The following is a 22980-nucleotide window of genomic DNA, read 5'->3' as shown; positions in this document are numbered from 1 at the left end:
GTTGTGGAAACCAGACAGCATTTTAATTGGAGACACAAATGTTTTTAGGGAGGAGAGCCTTCCATGTCTGTGGTCCCCTCCCACTACTATGTTTCGTGTGGAGTAATTGATGCTCATAAGATAGAAGTCAGAAGTAGGAAACGCTTCTTCTTTCTTGCTCTTCAGTGGAAGAGAGGTGAGTGTGTAGAGCAGCTTTAAATACTGGGCTGTGATGATAATTTCCATTCCTGTGGCTTATATATTCAAAACTAACCAAAGGGCTGCTGCTGCTGCGGTTAAGGAATCTGTGGTCATTAAATTCATCTAGGAGATGCTTTTAGTTTGGTGTACCCATAGAAAGAATTCTTGTATCTTCCCTATTCTTTGCTGCAAATGCCTAGGCAGACCATGGTCCCTGAATTTCAGTGTAAGCTTTTAGAGAAAGTAATATTTTATTATTTACTTACGTATTTAAAACTGATTTCCTATCTCAAAGTTCCAGGTTTCCCAATGGGTATTCTATATATTTAGTAGTGCTGAAGCTGGTGATTTGAAATTTAGTTGCTTGCATAAGTAAAGCTTAGTCATGTTGTGGTTAACTCATCTGTGTTGGTTTTGCTTTCTGTACCCAGCTATCTGTAGGTACTTCAACCAAATCCCAACATAAGGAAATTATAGACTGTAACCTCCCTATATGGTCTGCTTGAATTCATGCAGACCTTTTCAGCTTCTTGATTTATGAAAGTAAATAATCCTGAAAAAGAGAAAGCTAATGGAACTCGGGAGAAGATACTGCTGAAGTACCTTCCACAGTCATTCTTGCAAATACAGGTGGATTGGTTTGAATGCCAAAATGTGAAAGCTGAAGCTGCACAGAGTAGGGTTGAGAACTTCTCTAAGGTTTTTCCATGTTGACTTAGACACTGGCAGTATTCTGGCAGGGTAAGGTGTGCAGTGTATTTTGGCAGGATCCTGGGGACTGTTGCTAACATTTTTGGTCAGGTTCTAGTTGTCAGTGAATATCCAAAGTAAAATAAAGTTCTGTCCACCATATTTATGACTTAATCTTTTTGAGGTGACTCAGATCAGCTGTTAGTCCAGGACATGATGAGTCAGCATCTTGGACAAATGGTTGTACTCCACTTACATCATTTTTGAAACCTAGGAGCTGTTGCTGTTTAAAGGAAGTAATGAGACTGCTGATAATTCTTACAAATAGGAAAGCCCATGATGCTGTGGCATGTAAGGTAAATGATTAGTGCAGTTTACTGAGTGAAGTACATTTATTTTACCATTTTGTGCTTTTGAGTGCAACTCTCAGTTGAACTAAAGAACTAAAATAATGGTTTGTATTGAAAAGATACTGTTCCTGGTTTCTGAATGTGCCTGTTGTTTTCAGGAAACATTAGAGCATTGGGAAACTGGAAAGAGTGGCTTTTCAGTCACTGTTTCCTAGATTTCCATGCTGAAATTGCATTATTTTGTAAGCAGTTCCAAGAATGCTCTTATAAAACAATACTGGGGGTGGGGAGGAGGGTTAATGACTTTTCGTTCTTATTTCTGGCTGATCAGGAATTTGAAGTTGTAAGTGTTGCCCCTCCATAATGATTCCCGTAATTTCTATGTTGATTTTTAACCCAAGTTCTGCAAACATCACATTTGCCTGGGGTAGGTGTTTTTTTCCTTTGTGGCCTTTTTGTATCAATCTGACTCCACTGAGTAGCAGTCTTAACACTGTTGTTTCAATGTCAGAGGTACTTAAAATACCAACTTAAAACCACTTCAGGCCAAGAATGCAATTCAGATTTGAGTTTTATTTAGGGATCCTAAAGAATTAGAGCATTTTTGTTTTGCCCTAAGAACTTAGAACTATATTTTTCCAGGAAAACATAGAAATATTGTACTCTGTCTTTTCACTTTTCTCTAAATCTAGGAGGAAACTTGAGAATATATTGGATCAAATCAAAAGTTTGCCTAGGTAGTAGTAAAGAAACAAACCTACTGAGATACTTTGCCTTTATGTTCTGCATTCCTGTATTTTTGTTACCTGTTCTGAAAAAAAAAAAAAACACCAAAAAAAACCGAAAACCAAATTTAATGGCTTTTTTATTCCATTCATCTGTTCAGCCCATATGAACTTTTAGCATCGTTGGTGTCCCGTGTCAGAGAATCCACAAATAAACTAGGCAACAGATGAAAAAATATTTGCATTTGTTTTGGTCTCTCCACTTACTAGTTTCATCTGATTCCTCCTAGTCTTGTTGATCGGAGTTGATGATAAAAGTAGTATCCATAGACTAATGAAACATGTAGAAAACTTGAGCAGAAACTTAAAACTTCAAGGCTAAGCATAGAAGCCACATCTTGTGAAGATTTTACTTCAGAAAAGGTCTTGCAGCTTTGAGAGTTTCAAAGGCAAATCCAGAAGAACATTTGAGAACCCGACTATGCAATGTCAGTTGACATTAAACAATGCCATTCAAAACCTGCCATGAACAGAAAAAATCTGCCTAGTTAAATACTGAATCTGTAGCCATCGATACTTTTGCTAGTGAAGTTCCTTGAGTTCTTAGAGTTTTGCTGCTGTATGTGTTTAATGCTGTCCATATGTGAGTAGAGAGATGGTACTCCTTAGTATCTGATATCAGCTAGCACTTGAGATTTGCAAATTGGATATCTTATCTTTTGTCCTCCCCACCTCCCGCAAAAGCCTGGCTTGATCAGCACCTGCCTCTGTGTACACTGGTAAGATTGAGTTGAGCATAAAGCACAACTGCCCTGGGCACTTCCTCTAAAAAAAAAAAACACACACACACACAAAAAAAAAAACCCCAACTTGTAGAGAATAAGTTGTGCCTTCTTGTTATGTTTGTTGGATGAGAGAGAAGATTTGGCATTCTCTGTTGCCAAAGTGGTTCATCTGGGTAGTAAGCAATCAAGTTGGTCAGCAATAAAGTTTCTTGTGTGTATATACATGCACATGTATGTGCACACAAACACACACCTGTATATACACACACATATATCCAAACAAATACATAAAATCAACAAAAAATACATAGTCCCTTTTGACAAGATTTCACCAGTCTGCTAGCCTGTAGTCTGAGGAATCTGAGGAAGCTGAAGATAGTGTATGTCAGAGGTTTTTGCCAGCACAGTTTCTCTGAATTGGATGTTAAAAAATTCAGAGGATTCCCAGATTCCTTGCTTTGATCACCTCATGAAAATTTCCCAGTTATTTATTTTGAACAATTATACCTCCCCTTAACCGCTTTTCCTGCCTTGTTAAGTTTTTCTTTAGCTTTACAAGGACACTTCCTTCAGTTGTGCCTAGGAAGTGTTAGGAAGGCCTGAATCATTCAGCAGCAGCAACTCATTATTTGGGAGGAGGGATCATGGTTTGTTTATGCTATGTGCCGACTGCTTAACCTACACCTCAGCACGGGCTTCTTGTGTAAGTCGCAAGTTGTGGGACTGAATTGACATCAGACTGAGGAGTGCACAAACTAAGAAGTTCCTAAACTAGTTATATTGATTTATTAGATAGAGAAATGAACATCCCAGTCTTCCTTTGCAAAGAAAAGTCACACAGTTCTCTATTCTCAAATACTACAGACATCTAAACATAGAGGCTTGAAGGAAGAAAACTCATATGTTCATCTTGCTTACTGTTTCAGATGCTCAAGTCCAAAAGAGAAATATAATTTGCTTTTGATTATTTACAATCTATTCACTGTTTTGCTATTGAGAGTCCTAATTCCACAAGCTGTGCTTCTTATTCTGATTTTACTTAATGAATTTTATTCTGGCATCTACATATTTAGAAGCTGACATGAAGATTGTGAGTGTTCTAAGTCCTCCTGGAGTGGAAGCCCCAAAAGAATGTATATGCGCAGAAGAGAAATAACGAAGCCAGTTGCTGAAGTCCGCTGCCAATGTATTGTGACAGTAAGAACAGTTGTATTAAAGAGTTGATGTTTGAACTAAAAACTGAATTGAGCTACATGGTTAAATATAGCAATGAAAATTATGAGGAAGAGCCACTCATCACTGAAGAACTCTGAAGGAGGGGGAGAAGTTTTACCAAACAGTGTGGAAGTATTGAAACTGAAACCAGAGTCTTCTGTGAGCAGAAGAAAAATTCAACCAAGTTAAACCACTACTTGTGACAAGGTCTGAATGGATTGTAGCTGCTGCTGAGTGTTATTCCTAGAGGGGAATGAAACATTGACAGTTGGTCTCAAATTGAATCTTGCTTGCTATTTTTCAATAAACATCTCAAATGCCATGTATAGAAGCAAAAAGAGTGTCCTCTTGAAAAAAAGATTGTTGAATGCTGGTGCAGGCTGTGCAGTGATGGTGTTTTCTGTACGTTGTGCTCGCAGTTCCTTAAATTGTGACAATTAAAACAATCGTCTGTCCGGATTCTAAGTCAGTTGTGAAAAGGTCTAAACACTTTTGTCCTGTATAGCTCTCGTATAAACCATTACCTGCTGTACAGCTGCTTTAGGTCATTGTGAAGATTCACCAGCAAAATAAATGTGTATTTCTTAGTTGTTACTTGTATGTAAAGTATTTAGTCCTTAGTTAAAGTAAACTGATCTGAAATACAGATCATTTTGAGTTACAAAAATAGTCAGTTTGGATTAGTTTAGCAAAGAGTTCTTGTGTCTTTTTCTGGAGGAGTAATTGAACTGAAGGTCAGAGTATAATTTCTTTGCAGTCAGGCTCAAATGGAAGTATGCATGGAACACAGTTTTAGAATAACCATCTACACATAAAGAGTTGATTCTGAAGGACTTGTTCTTTTCCATGCTTTATGTGGGTTGTACGATATTCCACCTTTCTAGCAAATGCCATGGTTGCTTGTATTTTAGAAGAATACTATACTCACTAATAGTTCTGTGTCTTAGTATTTAATTTGCCCAAGATTTTAATGATTGTTCTTTCCTAATTTATACTCTTAGGTTTACTCACAGGATATTTTGGGGACAGATATTTTTCAAGTGTCCTTCAGCTAATTTAATTTCTGTTGCTTTAAGATATAATTCAAGGTTGAACTGCAAAACAGAACTTGCTGGTTGACCCTGACATCTAGGTGCTGGTAGGTAGAAGTGATTATCGTATGGGCATATGTGGCCTAAGATGGGGAGCTGTTTGATTGTAACTTTCTTTGAAAGCTCTTACCCTGTAGAAAAGGTGAGGTAGCCTACCCCTCTTGTTAATTGCTTGGAAAAAACATAAGCGGTGCTAGTTAATGAAGAGTAGCTAGCTCATTGCAAGCCCATATCCACATTGACACTACAGTTAGTTGGTTATAGCCATGACCCTAAAAATCAATTACTAGAAATGGCTAAGATACTATTAAGATCCCACTGGCAATGAAGGGAATGGTCCCACCCATTCCTCTTTTCTGGCCTGTCTACTTTGGCTTTGTCTGATGCTTTTGTGAGTCAGTTTAGCTTGCTGAAGTGTCAGGAAACTAACCTGCAAAATTATGTCAATTTTCTATTGACTTAGTGAGCTGAATTGCACATACCACCAGTATGAACATAGGGGTCATGTGAGTTTGGAGGTAGTGTAGGGGTTGAGAAGAAGGAATAAAGCCTGTTAGGCCAGCAGAGGTTGAAGAGCAGAACCATCCCTTTTGGTGGCAATCAGCCATCAAGTTGATTCAACCATCTTATGAAACTTCACCCTGAGAGTTTATTTCCCACCTAGAATAAAATTCAATTGCTTTGCAACATACTAATTAGTTTATTTTAATGTGGAACAGTAGTGTTAACTCTGAAGTGTCTAAAATTGTGGGGATTTTAAAATACATTATCTTAAACTTTTGAATGATCTTTTTTATTTTTCAGTTCTTTTGCTGAATTCTGAACTTCTCAATACGTGGTAGAAAAGAATCTTAGACCCTGTAGCAGCAGCTCTTTTCCAGAAGACTCGGCCAAGGATAGGACTCTTGTGCTGAGAAATGTGTAAACGCGTAAGACAGTTCTTTCCTCAAAGAGCTTGCACCCTAGTGCCAAGTAGAGTGGCAAATTTGATGTGGGAGCTGGAATGTAGATGCACGAAACTCAAACAGGCCACAAAATACCCGCTTGATGGAAACAACTCTTAAGCCCCACTGAGCCGGGATGGATTCAATCTACAGTTCAAGCAAAAGATTCTGATATTCATTAGCAGGGGCCTGAGGTATCCATACTTCCGTTAGCAGTAAAATTACACCTTCAAGAGTAAGGCTTGTGGTGTTTGAAGATGTTAATTAAATCAAGTTCTTTTGTGTTGGAGGGCATTGACAGGATGTTCACTCTGGTCAGAAATGCAAAATAGTTGTTACAATGTGTTATCATTTCATTCAGCTTTCAGTTACCTGAAAGTGGATTATCTTCATTAGAAGTTTCTTGTGCCATGTATTTAGACACAAGTTTGGCAAGGTTATTTGTTGAATCACAGTGCAGCTTCATTTTGTCTTTGGAAGTAGTTCATATGCTTTCCTGTAGTGTAGAGCCATAAAGAGTATATTCTGCCAGGTTCAAGTTGGCTACTTCAGGAGGCGGCAGAAGTGTCTCTGCACCATATACCTGGAAGAGGGAATGTTGAAGAGTGTGGCAGAGACAACTCAGGTTTGGGCAGGACTAGTACTGACCTGGAATTAAGAAGCCCATGAGGATCCATGTTCACTTCTTATAGAGTCATTGAGATCTATTCTGTGCTCCCAAGCATTTTTCCCCATAATACCTGTGGTTTTGGTCTTGGTTTGTCAGTTATCTGTGTTATCCTAATTGCCTGAGATAATGGAAAGTCACTTGTCTTACGATCACACCACCCTGAATTTAAAGTATTTTAAAGAAATAACTTTCGTGCATCAGGCTGTGTGTGCTACAGATGAGATTATAATAAATATTAACATCAGCATTCACATCTGCATTCCTTGTTTTGTGGTCTGCAATCTCACAGTTGCTGTGCAACTCTTCTGTACACACAGACACGTTTATAGAATTCATAAAATGTAGACTTAACATTTCATTCCATTACCTGATCTGTAGGCTTTGATTAACAGCCTTTAATAATAGGATTAAGTGGTAGTGAATTGGAAAGCATGCTAGGCCTATGAAGCAGTGCGCAAAGGGATGTTACGTATCTTTTGCTAGTGAGCTGTATCGAGTATTTCTGAGCCACCAGTTATGTACAAAGCAACCAAACTCTTAAGTTTCTCTTATGGCTTCAGTTTTTCCGTGTCAAATTTGAAGAATGATAGAAATTTGAATTTTAGCTAAAGAAACCTATTTTGCAGAATGTTAAGATTTTACCATTTGTTTGTAGTCTAGAAAGAGATGCAGGCCCTAGTTATGTTGATTTTGACCACAGGAGTTCTTAAGGTGACTTTTGTGGTTTTTTTTTCCTTGAAAGATTGTTTCTCTTGCACTGAAAACTTGGATTCTATTCCTGGGAGTACTATTTCTACATTTACAGGCTTTTGTACAATTTCAGAGTTTGTTGGGATTTTTTTTTTCCTGAAGATTTCTTTTGGCTCAAAGGTCCACAATATTAACATTTCCATTTTATTTAAAAAGCTTTTCTCTCAGCAAAGGGTCACTTTATAGCTTATCCGTCAGGCTCTAGAGATACTCTGAAAACTGGTAACTGTGGTGGTTCACTTTCACTAAGTCACTGTGCATTTGTGCTCTTGAATTTGTGAAAACAGATAAAACTGTTCTGAAGCGAATTAGATAATATAATCACAAGAAAGATGAACTCTTATCTGAAGTTGGCCTGTTTGTGATGGGTGTTTAAGTCCCTTGACTTGATCCCTATTCCCACTTCAAAGGTTCTTTGCAAAGCATTTCTGTTACTCATCCCTTCATCATGATTCCTATAGAGGGAACATTGTATCATCCTTACATTTCTTACTTCATGAACCAGTGAGCATGTTTCAAATCTTGCTTAAGTTTTCCTCTGATTTAATATATCCCGTGCAAGATGTCTTTCACACTCATTTGCTCCTTAGGTTTCAGCAAGTCAGCAGTAGAGGTAATCTTCATTCTCAAGGAAAAATTTGCACTGTAAGCACAAGTCTTTAGCAGTGGGGATTCTCCTTAGTCCAGAAACCTTGGTTCATCATTCAGTTCCTGGAACTACAAAGGGAGAAATTAGTCTACCGTGTTTTCATATCAGCATTAAGGAAATAATCCACAACTCTCAAGACTTGAGCCAGAGGCATCTAGTAATCACTGAAGCACCATGTTCCTAACTTGTGTGTTTAAGTGGACTGGTTGAGTGAAAAATCACATCTGCCAATGAAATGGTAAATCATTATCAGATGTTTTAAGTAGGCATTACAGCCTAGCTTTTCTAGTTTTGCAGGCTCTAGGAAGACAATTTTTGAGCAGTTGGTATGTCGTGTTTTTAACACACTAACCTAAAGTAGTTTTGTTTTCCTGATTTCTAGTTTTAATTAAACTAGGCACATACCCATGATTCTGATTTTGATTGGTCCCACTGGTTGTGGTGTTCTGATCTAATAGCTTTTAGACTACAGAACTTTCTTCCTTACCTCTCAGTGTCCTGGATAAAAACTTAATGTGTTTCAAGGTTTCAGAAAAGCTTACCCTCATGAAGGCAGTTCTTCAGTTTATCAGGCATTAGATATTTTAGTTTAAGCAAGAGGTTGTCTATATAGGGGTTGGAGTAACTACCTATCAAACCCTATCTTCTCAAGAACTTGATGACTGGAATAAAGAACATCTTTGTTAGACTAATGTTGTGGTGACTTACAGTGTGTATTTAATACAGTCTTGAAGGTTCTTTGATTTCTTTTTCGGAGTAAGAGTTTCTTTTTGTATGAGATTTTCTTTGTAATAGACTCAGAATCATAGAATAGCCCAGATAGGAAGGGACCATGAAAGACTGTCGCATCCAGCCTTTCATGGGTAGGGAAGCCTAGATGAGATTATCTAGCACCCTCTAGCAGCTTGAAAACCTCCAGTGATGAGGACTCTACCGTGTCCCTGGGGAGGTTGTTCCAGTGATTTTTGTTCTCACTGTAAAAAAATTTCTTTCTTATATCAAGATGAAACTTCTCTTGGTGCAATTTATCATAGAATCATAGAATGATTTGAGTTGGAAGGCACCTTAAAGATTTTCTAGTTCCAACCACCCTGCCATGGGTGGGGACACCTTCCACTAAACCAGGTTGCGGAAAGCCCCGTCCAGCCTGGCCTTGAACACTTCTAGGGATGGGGTATCCACAGCTTCTCTAGGCAACCTGTTCCAGTGCCTCACCATCCTTACAGTAAAGAATTTCCTCCTTATATCTAATTTAAATATACCCTCTTCCAGTTCAAGGCCATTACGCCTTGTCCTATCACTACATGCCCTTGTCAAAAGTCCCTCTCCAGCTTTCTTATAAGCCCCCGTTAGGTACTGGAAGGCTGCTATAAGGTCTCCCTGGAGCCTTCTGTTCACCAGGCTGAACAGCCCCAACTCTCAGCCTATCCTCATAAGAAAGGTGCTCCAGCCCTCCGATCACCCCCATGGCCCTTCTCTGTACTCACTCCAGCAGGTCCATACTGTTGCCTCTTGTCCTCTCCCTGTAGCTTCTTGTGAAGAGAGAGCCTCTGTCCTTTTTGTAGCCACCCTTTAAGACTTTGTAATCTTTTATTAAGAAGGAGAAGGGATAATCAACAGTTAAAATTCTAGTGTCTCCTATGAGCTCATAGACTGATACCTGTAGTATGTAAAAACACTAGATGACATTTTCATGACAATTCATTTTCATGAGTTTTTTTCTTGAACTTAAACTTTTCTATTTTCTCCAATAACTTGTTAGCCAGAAGTGATAAGTTTGAATTACAGTTGACTTCAGCTGATGGAAAAGTACAAATTTTCCATATGAAAGAAATAATCTAGCCATTTCCAGTATGTAGTGTCCCCTACAGGAAAAAAGTCAATTTTGTACTTCATGTGGTCATCTAGATCATCTCCTCTCATTTTTTTTACTGCTCCCTAAGAGTTCTGTGGTGTCTATTAGATATAAACCAAACCACTAAAAATTAATTTCTGAAAGCTCAATGTCTTGGATATGGTCTCTGGGTAAGAAACGCAGGTACCTAGAGAGAAAATACAACTTACTGAAGAGGGGTTGCTTTGTTTTGGTTGTTGGTGTAGAGCTCATCTCCTTGACCTGTGATTAATCTTCATAATTATATACACCTCTGTAGGTTATGTATCAAATTACAGCAACTATAAGAAGAATAGAACCAAGTGCATTATGATCTTCTTGTGTTTGCAGAGGTCCTGAAACTTACAACTGAAGCTTGTCTTTTCAAGGTAGTTATACCTGCTTTGACTATAATTCTAGTTGCCTGATTTGGCATATTTGCAGTATTCCATGAAAATTATACTTTCGAAAACTTTCTTGCAGCTGTATCTTGTTCTGCAATTGAACTTGCCTGCAATCCAGAGTGGTTTAACTGAATTTCGGAGTATGCCTGCTTGGTAGCTCTAGAACAAAAGGGATTTAAGAGGCAAAAGCTAGAATTCAACTTTCAGCCACGTTCAGAGGAAACAAAATTTTAGTGTGATAAATGCGGCAGTCTCCTGAACAATGCAGTAGAAGGCCTGATTAGGAAAATTACCAAAATGTATTGTTATATCCAACCAGAGCTCTATGTCTTTCTGGTAGGGTGGAGAGTGAATGAAGCTTCTGCGCTCTGTTACTGGATGATGTTGTGGATAGTCCAGAGAATAGGTGTCTTCTCAAAAGCAGACAAGGATGAAAAAAAAACCAGTTTACTTCCTTTTTTGTATTAACTGTAGTTTTGTGCATTTTTTTATGAAGGATAAAGGAATAAAAATTAAATATTTAATAAAATAAAAGTGACTGGCTTAAATCTTCTTCCTTTTAGTTTCAGAGTCCTGTCCTCACAGTCATAGGAGCTGATAGCCTTAGAAGACAAAACAATGTTTTTAATTTAGGGAACTGGTTAGAGTAGAAGGTCAGGCACGTAATAGTAGGCAGTGACCTCAGGATCTTACTACATCATTAATCAATATTTTAAAATCAGTGTTACAACAGCTATAGTTAATGTGAATCACTTGGGTACAGTGAACAGTTGGCCACAGTCCAAAATGTTTGTTTTTCTCTCCATCAGTTCTGTTCTAGCCAACTAATAGCTCATCTGGGGACACTGCTGTGTACAGCTCATGGTCCAGGGAAAAGTGTCTTGCATAAAGGAAAACTGCCATTTGGCTGGTTGGATATATTTCTTTATATAAGCAACACAAACAAATACCCCACAGAAACAAATCACAAACCTAGCTATAGATCATACTAGGTCATTTAAACAACTGGCTTTTCATTGACCATAAGATGGCCTTTTTTTTTTTTTTTTTTTTTTTTTTTTAAATGTGATGTATTGCATTGGAGCAACAAGAGTTTGGACCTTTTATGATTAGCTGTAAATCCATTGGTGAAATTAATCCAATCTCTAGTACCAGGAGGTGTTTGCCTGCCACTATACCATGTGGGTAATATCAAATAGGAAATAAAAGATTGTTCCTAACTTGGGCAATATTTTGCATGAACAGTAACAATTGTATTTAAGAACCTTTTATTACTCCTTTTTTTATAGGAGATGTATGATGAACAGGAAGAATTTACTAAATCAGAATGGAAACTGAACATTGTAATGAGTTTTTTGTATTTTGACTGAATAGAACAAAATGCATATGTGTGGGTTTTGATACGTAGCAGGAGCTACAGTATGTATTACTACAAAACTGAGTAACTAGGTTTTTATGAAATTTTTCATTTCTAGGTTAACTGCGTAACTCATACACTTCAGTGAAGCCCATTGAAAAATGTAATCTTTATGATAATCTGTAGATGGCCTGTACTGCATAGTGAAATGCCACTGATGATATTACTAAACATCTAATTGATCAAGCATTTTTTTTTTTGCTATGCAGAAGCTTCAGTATGAGGCGAGGTGGATGGCGGAAACGGGCTGCTGATGGAGATGGCTGGGGAATATGGGTATGTTCAAAATATATTTTTATTTTTTTTTCCAAGAGGTGAATGACACTGTGGTTAAAAAGAGTTTACAGTTTTGTTATATGTGCTAGAGGTATGCTATAAATTAAACTCTTTTGCCTCACTTGAAAATGCGTCATTAAGTTCAAAAGAAATTTTTAAAATCACCAGGTGATTTTGTTCACAATAATCCAGTAAATTGCATTGTTAATAAATGTGGACCTTTGAATAGCTTTAAATCACCATTTAAAAACTAAACTAAATTATTTTAAAACTATTTATGGTTGTCTCCACCACATTCTATATAGTTGGACAAACAATAAGGCACCTAGTTTGATAAATATTTATGATACTGCTGTCTCATGTATATTTAAGAACTGAAAATACATGGAGCTTAATGAATATTTTCTACGTTGTTTCTTTAGCATCCAAAGTTGCATCATTCCCTTATTTCTTTTTTCTTCTTTCTTTTTATCCTATAAGAATTTTTCTATAGATAGAATCTTTTTCCTATAGAATAAGATAAAAGAAGTATGAAATAAATCCTACCATGTTGGTAACAAGATGCAATTACCTTGTAGGTAAGAATTTAAGGTGGAGGATTTGGTATTTTTCAGTTGGAAAAAAACATTTATCTTTTGTATGGCAACCAAAATGAATTTGAAGGAATGCTGCTTACCTTTCCTGTCTTGTAATTGACCAGTTTCTGTCTGTAAACATTAAAAATAAGACCAGCATCATGGGTTTTGTTTTGTTTTAACTTAAAAACTAGGGCGGGTACATGTCGGCAAAGGTTAAGAAATTGGAGGATCAATTCCAGTCGGATTCAACCATAGAGCACCAGAGGGACGGAAATTCATCAAGTATCTTTAGTGGAGTTGCCATCTATGTCAATGGCTTTACAGGTGAAGCTTTTATTTTTTTTAAGGAACTGTTCTGTTTTGTTCAAGTGTCTGTTTACAATCCTAAGTGGAGTAAAGAACTGTAAAAGACATGAGTTTGCAGCTAAGTAAATATGTAACAATTTACGTATATGCTTTGTGTATTATGTTCCTTTGTATTTCATGGTTAAGGTTTTCACTATAAAATCGGATTTAGGTTCTGAATATAAATGTTGCTTTACTAAATCATTTACATTAATAGCCACTGATAGAAATAGGAGTAAATTTTTCTATCTTTCTGCAATCTTGTTGTTTGAAATGAAACCTTTTAACTTCCTCCATATTCCTACATATATTAAATTTGTAATTTTCCATACTATTGATGGTTGCATTGGACTTGGAGTACATGCATTAAATTTACGTTTGGGTGGATATGTTGGGGCTTTCTTGCTCAGAGTGGCATAATGCATGAGACAGCAAACCAATTAATTAAGGAGGAATAAGAGGTAAGGTACATATGCATTGTCTATGATGAACTGATAGTGTGTATTAACTGGAGTAAGATTTTTAATCTACCATACTTACATTCATATTTCTCCTGGGTTCTGTAAAGCAGCTTAATATCCTTTTTGAAACTTCCCAGAAGCCTTTTTCAGGGACTTATGCCAGGAATGTTGTGACTGTTACATAACTGATGCATACAGCTTCTATGATACGGAGCAGTGCTTGTTTGAGCACAGGACTGAAACGGACTGAAAAAGGTTGAGGTGGGCATGTTACACTATTAATACGTCCGAATCAGTTATTTAATACAGGCAGCTTCTTCAGTGAAAATCTTAGCATTTGCATAGTCTTCAAGGTTCCTAAATAGAACTCTACAAGATGGTTGTCCAAAAGGCTGGAGTAGGAAAGATAACACTTGGAGAAAATGTGTGCTATTTTAAGTTAAAAGGTATGGGTATAATCAAATGTTAGAAATATTTTGAGAGTTAACAGTAGGCCACTGGAAGGAATTGTAACTGTATTTTTAAAAAAAAAAAAATTCTTCCTTCCTGTATTGATAACCTTTTTTTTTTTTAAGTATCTTAGGCCACATTTACTATTCAAAACATTCTATTTGTGCTGACCCACATCTTTTCGTGCCAGTGTGGCACCACTGCAAAGGTTTCCCAAAAGCTAGAATTCTTCTTTTTTTTTTTTTCCCCACCTCTGCTTGCAAAAGAAGTATTCTTTTTAATGTGATTGAGGGGTTAAGAAGAGATGTTAGTTTTTAAGGTATTCTCTGTTCCCTGTAACAATTCAAGAATAACCTGGTAAAGAAAGAGTGAGTTAACTGCTTCAGTAAATCAGAAACTGTGTAGTAGGAGTTCTGTGCTGTTGCTAAACTTTTTTGATAGGAATTCTTTTGTATTACTTCTGGGTATGAACTACTTTCCCAAACTCTCGTGAAAAGATAAGTGAGTTAATCTAATACTTGATTTTGTGTTATGTTGATAACACAACAGATGCTTTGTGTACATACAAGAAGAATGTAGTTTAGCAATAAAGCTACTTGAGTATTTTTCCCCTCCTCCACCATACATGTTGTGGAAAGATCCTCTATAGCAAGTAGAGAGTTTACATTTTGAATCAGTCTCTTCAGAAACACAGTTTTCTGCATTTCTTCAGAAATGCTTTTCTGATTTGTTCTTTGAAGAACTTCTAAGGTTTTTCAGGAGAAAAACAATGGTTTGCACTCTTTTTGACCGTGGCATCATATTTCTCAATTAAAGTTGTTTTTCTTACTGTTTTTGCTGACGCAAGCAGGAATATTTCTGGTTTTAATTTTATAGATCCCTCAGCTGATGAATTAAGACGGCTAATGATGTTGCATGGAGGCCAATACCATGTGTATTATTCCAGATCAAAAACAACTCACATCATTGCCACGAATCTTCCAAATGCCAAAATAAAAGAATTGAAAGGAGAAAAAGTAGTTCGGCCAGAGTGGATCATGGAAAGGTAAGTTTAAATCTACTGCTTTTGGACATTTCTCCTTTTCGAAAAAAAAAAGAAGAAAAATCTGGAAAAAGAGCATTATGGAAGATTGCATTGTTTGTTTTTTTTTTTAGTTTAAAATAAACCTATCCTTGCAAGAGCTGAGAAAAATACCACTGTTACATTGAAGATATGCTTCTTAGTGATTGTTCCATAAGAAACTTCACTGAGAACATTCAGAAAGTCACAGACTTACCAGGAAACTGAACATTATTCTGTTGATTCCATTTAATATCCAGTCAATTGAGCAACCTTCATCTCAGTATGTTTAAATAAATACTAAGTGATTGGTTTTTAACCTCTTGCCTTGTGCGTTGTGTAAGTTTTGTTTCATCTGTAAAGAAATAATGTAAATTAGAAAGCATTTTCATGAAATATAAATTAATCCATCCAAACATTTATAAAAATAAAATACAAAAATAAAAATAAAAACAAAATGAGAAGAAAAAAAAAAACAGCAAGGCACCAGAAGTTTTATTTACAAAGAATTTATGTTCTTTGGTTCCTCCATGCACTGGAATATATAGGATCAACTGAAGTTGTCCTCAGGTCTTTGAAAAAGATGATAGCCAGGCGCAGAGCAGGTAATCTGGCTCACATCTGTCTTCTTCCATCTGAGGAACCCATGGGAAACAGAACAGGCAAGAATATGTTCTGAAAATCATTCTGTCAGTGTCATGCTGTTCTTATCTAGCCTCTTTACTAGATGACCATCAGAAACAGGCAAGGAACTGTTCTGCATACATACTTGTAAAATCCTGTTTGCAGTTCCTGGTTTTCAGTTTGCTGATTTTCAGTCCTTTCGAGTCAGCTGTTTCATATAGTGTATCTTCAAGGTAATTTTTTTAAACTCTAGTCAGAAATGCTAGGTTCATCGGTTTGAAAAATACTTTAAGTACATTTTTTTAAACAGTTTTAGGGCCTCACCTGTGAATTTAAAGACTTGGAAAACTGGTGATAAGTGTGTTTATTTGAAAGATGTGGCTGTTTTCATTGATGCCATTAAAGCTCATTATGATTTTAACCAAGTTAGAAAAATCAATTTGTATACATTCAGTAGAGACTTGCTGGAATCCAATGTATGTATGAAATCCCCTAAAATTTTCCTTATAATGTCTTGTGTTCAGGTTCTGCATCTCCTGGTTCTGGAAGGTTGTACTGTAGAATAAGTCAGAAGAACTGAGTATAGACAGATATGTGGGCTTGGGCAAAAGGAGACAGTGAACTCACTGTCTCAGTAGAAGAGGGTTTGTGTCAGAATTTAGAATAAAAGCTAATTTCACAACAAGCCCTCATTTTTTCCCTTCCTCTCAATAGTATTGAAGAACACTCATTGGTTAAATACTCCATCTCTGTGTATGGAATACCAAATTATGTTCTCCTCAGTAGATCAGCTGGTGAAAATCAGTACAGTGGATCTAGAGGTTGCAGATTTGTTGAATATTCATGTGCACATATTAGTGCAATATGATGGGTTTATACTTTTTTTTTTTTTTAGTTTTATTAAGCATCGACCCTCAAATGTTACTGTCACAAAGTGCTGCTAAAGCAGTGTTCTTAAAACTTCAGTCTTATTATTGAAGGTTGCAAAATGAAAAGGTCAGTGGTCTGTGAAGCTTTGATTTATTTCTTTGTGTGTACACATTATGATCTAGTCCTTAATTGCATTATCATATGCCATCTTTTTTTCGCTTTAGTACCTTCCACGTGCTCTTCACAGAAAAGACTGAATTCAGGTTGCAAATTGCTAATTTAATGTCTTAGTTTTTTGCTTCTTGTCTGTGTAACTGTTCCTTACTTACTGCATGTGACTCAAATTCTTTGCTGAAAATGGAATGAATAATTAATTCCTATCTTTTATTGGTGCTTATCACTGTAGCATCTGTCTACTTTCCAAAGATTAATGAACTTACTACGTCACTTATTACAATGGCTATTATTTTTTGTTTGAGAGTCACCAAAAAGACATTGAGGTAAAACACCAAAAATTTGGAATATGCCATGTGAACTTATAGATAAGGCTTTTCAGAGTTACTTATACAAGGATGATAAGGCATATGTTGAAGTTTATTACTGCCTTAAAAGCTTTGCATATTCTGAACTGTAAAGTCAGACTCTCATAAACCTGTTGTTAAATGCAAGTAGCTCTAGAATTTTGGTTTAATTAACATCACATCCTATGGTAACAGTAGTTGCAAAATCCAGTATTGCAGAGTAATATGTGGTTGCTTTAGTGACAAAATCATAGAATCACGGAATAGTTTGGGTTGGAAGGGACCTTTAAAGGCCATCTAGTCCAACCCCCCTGCAAGGAGCAGGGACATCCCCAACCAGATCAGGTTGCTCAGAGCCTCATCCAGCCTGGCCTTGAACGATTCCAGGGATGGGGCCTCCACCACCTCTCTGGGCAACCTGTTCCAGTGTTTCACCACCCTCATTGTAAGAAAATAATTCTTTGTGCACTCCCCTTGTTGCGTGTTTTTGCTACCTCTCCATTTCTGCAGCAAATGAAGGAAGAGACTTGCAAGCAGACCTCCTTTCTAAATCTTTCTTCCTTTATTTGAAAAATACATGACACAGTTATGTAGCTTGGAAAAGTTGTGCAATGTCCAATGGAAGCCAAATTAAGGTGATCTGAGAGCTCACCTTTCAAATTTGAATATTCTTTGAACAAACATTCTTTGACATTTATAATAAAATAACTTCTCAGGCTTCTAGGATAACTAACCATTAAAATGAGCTACCAGTAGAATTTGTGGTTTCCTTATTTTGATTTTCAGATTAAGTGAATTTTTGGGGTTTTTTTTAAGATCTATGTTAATCTAACACAAATGTGAAGGAAATAATTTAAAATATTTTCCCCAGGAAAACAAAAAATTAGTCTGGTACATTGCATTTAATTTTCTTTTTCTGATGAGGATTCAGAATGCAAAATATTTGAATAAATAAAAGCTACTAGTCTTAAAGCAGTACCGCTTTCAGAAGAAGTGCCCTGTTACTTTAACACAGTACATTTTTTTGGAAACTAGGAAAGGCTGAAGGGGAAGGAGATAGCTTTTATGGCTATAATGGAAGCAAATGGTGCAGGCCTGCTGTTGAATGGTGAGGCAAGCTCATGACAAAAGATTTCTATAAAGATGAGGTACTCAATACTGCCTTTTCTACAGTGTTTAGTGGCAAAGTCTACTTTCATACCTTGAAGGCCTGTGTGCCTAGTGGCAGAGTTTGGAGAAAAAAAATGCTATGAAAGGTATAAGAAGTGTAAATTACAGTTCTCTTGAGGAAACATGACATGTACAACTCTACAGTACTGGATGGAACACGTCCAAGGGAGCTAAGAATCTGGCTGATATCACTGCTACACTACTCTCTGTCATATTTGAAAATCTGTGGCAATCAGGTGAGATTTTCCAGAAGACTAAATAAAAGGCAGATGTCATGCCTGCCGTCAGAAAGGGAAAGTTGAAGAATCCAGGGAACTGCACTGTGATCAGCTTCACCACACTCACTGAAGGCTATGGAAGATACTTTCCTGGAAATTAAACCTAGGGTGGCAAATCATGCCTGACCAGCCTGGTTATCTGCTATGGTGAGATGACTGGATGATGGGAGAGCAGTAGATAAAATTTTCTTTGACTACAGTAGGGCTTTTGACTCAGTCCTCCGTTGTGTTCCTTTAATCAAATTGGGGAGATATGGATTGGAGAGTGGGCTGTTAGCCTGGTGAAGAACTGGCTCAGCTGCCTGGCTCAGACAATAATGGTCAACAGTTCAGAGTTGAAGTAGCAAATGGCTACAAGTGTCATTGCTGAAGGGTCACTACTGGGACAGATGCAGTTTAATGTCTTTGTTAACAATGTGGACATCAGTAATGCCATAGAAGGTACGTTCACGAGTTTGTGGATGACAGCAGATAGAAAGGAACAGTTGATACACTGGAGAGTCTCAACAAACTGAAGGAATGGGTTAGAGAAACTTCGTGAAAATCAGCGAAGTCAAATGCAGAGTCCTTCACATGGGACAGAATTAATTCCATGCAAGCAGACAGTCTAGGGACTCACTGGCTAGAACCTCTTGTAGAGAAGGACTTGAGGGTCCTGGTAGACTACAAGTTGACCATGGAGCAGCAGTTGTGCCCTTGTAGAGATGAAGCCTGACAGCATACCAGGTTGCATTAGCAAGACCATAGCCAGCAGTTCAAGGGAAGTGATTCTTCCAATCTATTTGGCACTTCTGAGGCAACATCTGGAGTTTTATATCTGATTTTGGGCTTTTCAGTACAAGAAAGATACTGACAAACTGGAGTGAGTTCAGAGGAGAAACACCAACATGAATAGGAGTCTGGAAGATATGTGATGAGTGGCTGAGGAAGCTGGTTTTGTTCTACTTGGAGAGAAGACTGGGAGGGGATCTAATTTTTGTCTTTCATTACTTATATGGAGGTTACAGAGAGCACAGAGCTAGATTTTTCTTAAGGATGCGCACCAAGAGGACAAGAGGCAATAGTCGCAAGATGCAGCAAAGAAAACTTTTGAGGATAAGGAAAAGATTTTTCACAGTGAAAAAGAGAACAAGCAGTGGAACAGGTGCCAAGAGAGGCTATGGGATCTCTACTCTTGGCAATATTCAAAATTTGGGTGGACTCACCCCTGGGCAACCTGATCTAACTTTAAAGATAGCCTTGCTTGGAGCAGTATTTGGACTAGAGACCTCCAGAATTCCTTTCCAACCTATTTTTTTTAGTGATTACGAATTCTGTGATCCAGGCAGTGTGGTATGGGGAAAGATACTGAATTGTGCATCTGAAATAGGATTCCTATTGCTGCATCTTAATACAGTTTGGAAAAAAACCAAACCAACTGTGTATTGATCTAGTAATGCATCTCTTCCAGTATCTAAAATTGTAGCATGAGCAAGTTCTTAAATAAATGTGGATTTTTATCATCTTGAAATTGCAGTAATGTTTTTGAAATATTACTTGGGTGGTTATGCACCTACGTTCACGTGGTGATACGAGAAACAGTCTAACCAGGCATTGTAAAAGCTTAGTTACTGCATCACCAGTTTCTGTATGAGAAAGCTTTGGAGCTCTCCCATGTGTATTTTTAACTCTGTCTGGCAATATTGAATGTAAATTATGTTCCTTTACAAATGCTATATATTCATGTATCAAACAAGATTTGATAGATCTATTTTTCCGTCTGTTTTTACTATCCCATTGCCATAGAAACTTCACCAGGTCTCTATGTATATGCCTAACTAGTTTTAATTTATCTAATAGGGAAATGCAATCTCCCACCATATTCTTCTCTAATTGCAGCGAGAAAGCTCCTGAGGGCTTTTATTCCACTGTCCATCTCCCTTGGCAGTAGTACATTTGAGCTAGTTAAATAGCACATCTCCAAGAGGAAGCTTTCAGGTGTTGAAGAACAGAAAAACAGTATCTGTCACTGAGCTAAATTATCTTTAAAAGTTTGAATCCAATTGTATTTTTAAAACTGAACGCTAATATTAAGCTTCTTTGATATGGGAGAGGTTCCTGTGCTGTAACAAGTTTCAGCATCTCTGACCCAGTGTTCAATATGAAGAGTTGTATATGAAGAAGAGGTGAAGTATAGACTGGGAAGGCTGTTGTCTCTTCTGACAGCAACAGATGTTGGGGTAGAGAGATGAAATCATGCTGTGGTGTGTTTCTGAGAGGATGCCACTTCAAAGTCCATGACTTCCCTAAGGAATTTAGCAGTTAGTGAAGCATAACTGCAGTTTCAGTGGAAGAAGAAAAAGAAGAGGGAGATACAGTGGAACACAAAGAAAAGAACTGGAATGATTGTGGTAGATATTTATGGAAAGTCTTTAGAAATTATTTTTCTGTCTGGCTTTTTATCAGTGAATTTTCTCACAAGAAGGGGTAATTATCCTTTTTGAATGGAAAAGGTAGGTCCTCTTTAATAGTGAACCACATCCTAGCTGGCCTCCTTGAAGTTCTACCCAAATTTACTTGTAACACATGCATTTCCATTGTTTGGAGTTAAAGAGCTCAGGCAGCATTGTTCAGTTAGAACAACCTGGAGCACTCACCGGGCTTTTTTTGACTGGGCATTGTTTATTTTGTAATTGAGATTAAATATTGGGGGTTTGTGTGGCTGAAGAAGATAAATGGATGTACGCAACTGTGCAAATACTGTTTGTAGTACCAGTCACCACGTCACAAATTACTTTTCAGTTCAGTCCACTTAGTAGTGGGAAAGAGGTTGTGGAAGGGACTGCAAGTATATATAGCAGAACAGCTATAACTTCAGTAATAACTGAAGTAATAGTTTATTGTACATGAGGTATTTTTTAGCATAGAAGGTTGAGTTTTTTTAAAAATGTCTTAAGTAGTAACCTGTTCTTTTTTTGTTTTGTTTGTTTCAGCATTAAAGCTGGACGTCTCCTCTCGCACATTCCATATCAGCTTTATACCAAGCAGTCAAGTGTTCAGAAAGGTCTCAACTTTAATAGCATATGCAAACCTGAAGATGCCATGCCAGGTCCAAGCAATATAGCTAAAGATCTCAACAGGGTGTAAGTGTTTCTGATCTTGTAATGCAGATGCTAATCATTCACCCATAATGTTTGCATTTATAACTAAATCACATTTTAAAAATTTATTTCAGCTTTATAAGAGGGAAGGCACTGAAATTCAAAAATAAGGTATAGGTGTATATACAGCTGAGGACAGAACTACAGTTACCTTTACTCCAAGCCTTGTCTCTAATCTTCGGACCACACTTCACTTGATAACGTGACCTAGGAGTCCTAGGATGTAGCTTATCTGTATGGAAGCAACAGGCGTACATTAAAGGATTCTGACTGGTGACACTGAAAAATAGGTCTTTATTTCAAAAACAAAAAGCTGGTATGATTTGATTACTTTTGCTAAAGGTGCCTAGGAACAAATGTAATTGCATACTAATTGTTAAGTTCTTTCTTTAGCTTGCTTTAAAAAAAGTCACCACGTACCTTATGTATGCTAACACCAAGATTTAAGTCACACTTGAGAGAGAAGATGGATTAAAAAAATTCAAGAATTCCAATTAAAAAATTCCAATATAAAAAATTCTAAAAGACCTTGAGAAAGGGAACAGAGCAGACGGCACCAGCAAAACTGTTTAACTGGCCCAGGAATTGGCATTTGGAAGGAAACCTTGCACTTGAGCAGACTGTTCTGTAGATCTTTTACAGAAGAACTTTTGTTATTCAGAGGCAAGAATCATAAAATTACAGAATAGTTGAGGTTGGAAGAGCCCTCTGGAGGTCATCTGGTCCAATGCTACAGCTCAAATAGGGCCAAGGGTACTGTACAGGATACTGTACTTTCTGGTTTGTAATAGTGATCTGTGTTCTTGCACAGTCTGCTGATTTATTTAAAATCCAGTTCTGCATAATGCTGAGGAGACTTTACCATGAGTGGGATTTGTCTGTATTTAGGAAAAATAAAACCAGTGCCACAAAATGAGTATCCTAAGCAATATTTCTTACCTGTTTTTTGAACAATGAGCAAGACAGTCACCATCACCTCTTATTGCATTGTTAATATTTTTTTTAAATGAGAGGAATATTCAGATTTCCAAAAATATCAGTTTAGTCTGAAAAGCATGAGTTTAAAAGTCTACCCTGTTCACTGATACTAAATATGTACTGCTGGATATACCACTTTCAACCATGCAACTCCTCAAAAATACGACGTTTAATATAATTTATGATTGTGATAATCTTAACCAAATTGTTGTCACAGTTAATTGCCTTTCTGGTTTCACTGGTATACTGAATAGCTAATTATTTCCCACTTTTTTTTTGTGTACTTAAATTGCTAGCTTTGGGAGTTGGGAGTGATGGTTGTATTTTTTCCAGCAGATCAAGGGTATGGACAACTCTTGAAGGCTTTGGTTTTAATTCCACTTAGGGTTTTTTACAGATTTAATTTTTTGAATTAAAGCTTTCCCTCTACACTGTCAGAGTAAAGGTAAATTGCCAGTGTGCTTGTGGCAGAGTACTTTGGTTTAT

General features: G+C 37.1%; 1 protein-coding gene across 9 annotated transcripts in view; it reads left to right on the top strand.

Moving 5' to 3' along the window:
* The window catches only part of REV1 (REV1 DNA directed polymerase), a 64325-nt gene that overhangs the window by 2711 nt on the left and 38634 nt on the right, over positions 1-22980 (top strand). For 2 of the 9 annotated variants that reach the window (XM_086769377.1, XM_086769383.1), the window contains 4 exons: positions 11953-12019; positions 12789-12921; positions 14730-14898; positions 21349-21498. In XM_086769377.1, the coding sequence (XP_086625503.1) occupies positions 11963-12019; positions 12789-12921; positions 14730-14898; positions 21349-21498 (509 nt within the window). In that variant the 5' untranslated portion in view covers positions 11953-11962. Of the gene's footprint in view, positions 1-5038; positions 5084-5840; positions 6175-10202; positions 10312-11952; positions 12020-12788; positions 12922-13513; positions 13665-14729; positions 14899-21348; positions 21499-22980 lie in introns of those variants that run through there. The other 7 variants (XM_086769353.1, XM_086769372.1, XM_086769388.1 and 4 more) reach the window with 7 other exon arrangements.

This window comes from Chlamydotis macqueenii, chromosome 1 (assembly GCF_036417535.1).
Source record: "Chlamydotis macqueenii isolate bChlMac1 chromosome 1, bChlMac1.mat, whole genome shotgun sequence".
NCBI lineage: Eukaryota > Metazoa > Chordata > Aves > Otidiformes > Otididae > Chlamydotis > Chlamydotis macqueenii.
This window is presented reverse-complemented; position numbering and strand designations above follow the sequence as displayed.